The sequence below is a fragment of the Apium graveolens genome, chromosome 3, assembly GCF_009905375.1.
Source record: "Apium graveolens cultivar Ventura chromosome 3, ASM990537v1, whole genome shotgun sequence".
Taxonomy (NCBI): Eukaryota; Viridiplantae; Streptophyta; class Magnoliopsida; order Apiales; family Apiaceae; genus Apium; species Apium graveolens.
Genome location: NC_133649.1, coordinates 293,802,657 through 293,806,555, shown reverse-complemented (window position 1 = coordinate 293,806,555; position 3,899 = coordinate 293,802,657). Strand labels below are relative to the sequence as shown.

The window sequence follows — 3,899 nt, the reverse complement described above, 5'->3', positions numbered from 1 at the left end:
CTGTCTATGCTCCTTTAATGTTTTATTATCTTTCAGGTTTTTTAGGACATTAGTTTGTATAATTTAGGGCTACTAAAATGTTGGGTGTGGGGGTGGAGTTCGTAAGCTGATTAGGATTTAGGCGATGTTAAATTGGAGAGCTCGATTTCGGTTTTATCTTGTTTTGTGTTGTTATGCTGCTTTAATGTTTTTTTTATCTTTTTGTTCTGGTTTGTGTAAAATGTACAAGGCTAAAGAAATATGACTGACTTATTGCTTCGCGCCTTGCTTGGTATTTTAGGTGAAGCTTTATAAGTCCTTTACGTATTTTTTGTTTATAACACCTCGAGATATTACATTTTATTGTTTGGGTATGTAATAGGATTGATTTGGGAGTGAGATCTTTTGGTGTTAGATTTAGTATATCTATAGTTTATGAATGTTTATCTCTTATTAATTTGTGTACACTTATTTTAGTTTTTGCAGAATGTTTTATTAATTTGTTTATGAATTAGATTCTTTCTTGGGGGGTCATATGTGTGTAGAAGTAGATGTATGTAACTATTTGTGGATGACTATTTTGATTATAATGATCTGTTGGTGTTAAACTTGTAGATACAGGAAGTAGTAAAGGGAAATGCATGGGGCAAAACACACAAAAAATAGTGGCTGTTGTGGTGGGAAGATTAGTTAGTTCTGATCTTTTTATTGCTTGCTTGCTGGTTCTTAAATCAGCTTTTAAGAAGAAACGTGAGGTTAAGTATTAAGATTGCTGATACAAAGTAACAAAGGTGCGTTATAATTTCTCTGCTCATCTATATTGTAATTCATGATTGTAAAAGTTTGTGTTAATTGTTCTTGAGGACACTTATTACTTGGATGTATATACATGTCAATGAGATGTCTAATTTCAGTTGTGTATTCCAGCAGGAAAATATGAACTTAAGGATGGGTGGACAAAGAGATTTGCAAAGTTATATAAGGTATATATTCGGAAAAGAAATCAGTTGCTTTTGAGCTTTAATTTTTGTTGCCAACTGTTGTTTTGCCACCAGCCTACATTTCTGATATCTTCTTGCAACATATGAAGTAAATATGTATTGGACATATGAGTGACTCTGCTTTATGTTGTTTACTAACTTTTATTTCTTTTGTATCTGCCTCTGTGGCATGTGTTTGTAGCCAACAGGGACGCGGTTGTCAGGAACCTGAATCTATTCATCAAATGTCATCTCTGCCACTTTCGATGTGTTCAATACTACTGCTTGATCCCTATTGCCTTCTATTGAGGTGTTGACATGTACGCAGTGTAAGGATCTTCAAATGCTTTATCATCATACCTACTAGTTGTCAACTACTCTGGTTGCTCTATTTTGCTCAAGTTTTCCAAATCTTTGTGTTCGATATTTGCACATTATTTAATGAAGACTAGACTAGAGACTAAATCAACAACAGTCACTGGGATTAAATCTCCGTCTTTTCTTTGTAAAGAGGTTTGTGATCAGTTGATCTAAACTGTAATACAAGGGGACATGACTTGATATTTTCTTCATCTCCAAGTTTCTCCAGATATATATATTTACATTTTACAGTTATATAATATAGGAAAATATATAAGTTAGTTACATTTTAATCTAGAGAAAGCATATCTGTTAAATGATTAAAATAGTTGTAGTTAGGTTAGTATGCTTTGTTTGAAACTGAATGTAGCATTCACAAATGGTTGGAAAGTGACATACTAATATGAGAAAACTTTTATAACAATTTTTCTCGCGCTGTTATATATCAGTTTTGTTGCTATGATCAGTGAATATATATCTTGTACGTATCTTTTTGGTGCATAAACACGCGCGTTTACGCAACAAGAACTCAAGAAGCGATCTTGCCCCGCATCTTTAGATGGAGTGCAAGCTAAATTTTGTTCAAGATATATATAATAAATCTATTGTTCTCTATTATATCAGTAAATTGTAATATATACAGACATATTTGTAGTTTTGCATTGAGTTGGTTTTTGTAATAGAAGTTATGTCAGACAAGTTGTTAATGCTGTTGTTAGTGTTGGCTTGTCTTGTTTGGAGTTCTCAGTCCATCAGTCGAACTCATTTTCCTAATGGCTTTATATTTGGTACTGCTTCTTCTTCTTATCAGGTATCTTCATTTCCATGCCTTTCATTTTTAACTTATAATTTGATGCTCATTTGGTTATGTCAAATGGTTTATGTGTGTGTATTATTAGTTTGAAGGTGCCGTGAATGAAGGAAACAAGGGTGCTAATATTTGGGATACCTTTGCTAGCCGAACAGGTACTAAACTAAAACATCGAAAATTATGGAACTATCTGGAGGCTTAAGGAGGGAAATTTACAGAGTATAGTTTATCTTAGGTTGTGCTTGACATATATTTTTTGTGCAGGCAAGATTTTGGACTTCAGCAATGTAAACACGGCAGTGGATCATTATCATCGCTTTAAGGTTAGTTTACACTTCCAATGATGATCTACTTCTTTTATGGTTCATCATTCTCATACTATTTCTTCTAATTTACTTTAGATTACTGTATCATCTTCTTTTCCTTTTCGGCCTCATTAATTTACTTTCTAATTTCTACCTTCCTTTGTTACTTCCTTGTTCACATTATTATCACTACAGAATTGAAATCAAGGTATCGGTCAATTTTCAGAATAGATGATAAACCAAAGCTTATAGTGATAAAGTTTTTCGACTGCATTAGATTAGTATGAAGATAGAATTTTTTGGATAATACCAAATCTAATGATGTCAAGAGCATGTCACCAACTTCTTGAAGATAAGAATGAATAGCTTTAGGTGTTGACAACTAACGTTATATAATACTACTAGTCATATCATACTTTATGTTAAAGTTGTACTTTCCTTCGTCTCAAACTAACCAAACGGAAATTATAACCTGAATATTAAATTACATTGCAGACGGACATTGACTTGAAGAAGGACATGGGAATGGATGCTTACAGATTCTCAATTTCATGGTCAAGAATCTTTCCGAGTAAGCTAAAACTTTGCCGCTATGAAATGGTGTAACCCCTAGCGATAAGCCAATACCCTGTCTTAGCATTATAATTTTGTATATAGAGATGGAACAAGAGAACCAAATCCAGATGGATTAAAATACTACAACAACCTATTAGATTATTTACTGGAAAAAAGTCAATTAGTAAAAACTGCAAATTATACAAAGAATTTTCGTGTTATTAAGTCTGTACAGCGGTTTTGAAGAGTCTGTTGTAGCTTCCTGTCAAGAATTCAGCCTTATGTAACTTTATACCACTGGGATCTTCCGCAGATGCTCGAAGATAGATATGAAGGATGGTTAAGTGACCATATCGTGTAAGTGATTTAAACTCCATCCTGTATATATTAGTCATTATAAACCTAAACACTTATTTACACAAAGGCTCATATTTTGCTTGCTAGAAAAGATTTTGAGCATTATGCTTTTACCTGTTTCAAGGCCTTCGGAGACAGAGTGAAGTATTGGATCACCTTTAATGAACCTCATAATGCAGCAATGCAAGGTTATGACTCTGGAACTCAGGCTCCCGGTAGGTGTTCAATTCTAGGGCATCTCTTTTGCAAGGCAGGAAAAACTAAGCAACCATGTCCAAAACTTGGGTGATCTAACTAGAGAAGCAAACATTGAGAGTATGCTTTTAGTCGAGATGGGATTAAAGGAGATGGTTGCCTTGAAGGTCTTCTTATGAAGAGATTACCTTAAACTATCTCATATCCATTAATTGCAGTCTAGATCTACGTGACTACAGTCTACAGTTTGGCTATAAAGTTGAAGTATTATCGTTCTACTTTATTTTTCTTAGTACTACGATGTTTATATTTTGAAGTGTGTAACTTTAACTTGTTAAAACTTTCGCTTTTATTTTA

At 33.5% G+C, this 3,899-nt stretch overlaps 1 protein-coding gene across 11 annotated transcripts; it reads left to right on the top strand.

Annotated features, from left to right (window-relative positions):
* The first annotated feature begins 367 nt into the window (after positions 1 to 367).
* LOC141711142 (putative beta-glucosidase 41) lies at positions 368 to 3,899 on the top strand. 11 transcript variants are annotated; one of them, XR_012571240.1, is made up of 8 exons: positions 368 to 770; positions 910 to 962; positions 1,162 to 1,288; positions 2,039 to 2,130; positions 2,219 to 2,285; positions 2,395 to 2,453; positions 2,931 to 3,006; positions 3,304 to 3,899. XR_012571240.1 is itself a non-coding variant. In XM_074513575.1 (6 exons), the coding sequence occupies exons 1-5, from the start codon at positions 2,008 to 2,010 to the stop codon at positions 3,315 to 3,317; spliced, it is 339 nt and encodes a 112-aa protein (XP_074369676.1). In that variant the 5' UTR covers positions 1,640 to 2,007; the 3' UTR covers positions 3,318 to 3,347; positions 3,527 to 3,899. The 11 variants fall into 11 exon arrangements, 5 of the variants coding, with proteins under 5 accessions (XP_074369676.1, XP_074369674.1, XP_074369675.1 ...); XR_012571239.1 differs by having other exon boundaries at positions 373 to 770; positions 907 to 962; XM_074513575.1 differs by lacking the exons at positions 368 to 770; positions 910 to 962; positions 1,162 to 1,288 and having other exon boundaries at positions 1,640 to 2,130; positions 3,304 to 3,347; positions 3,527 to 3,899.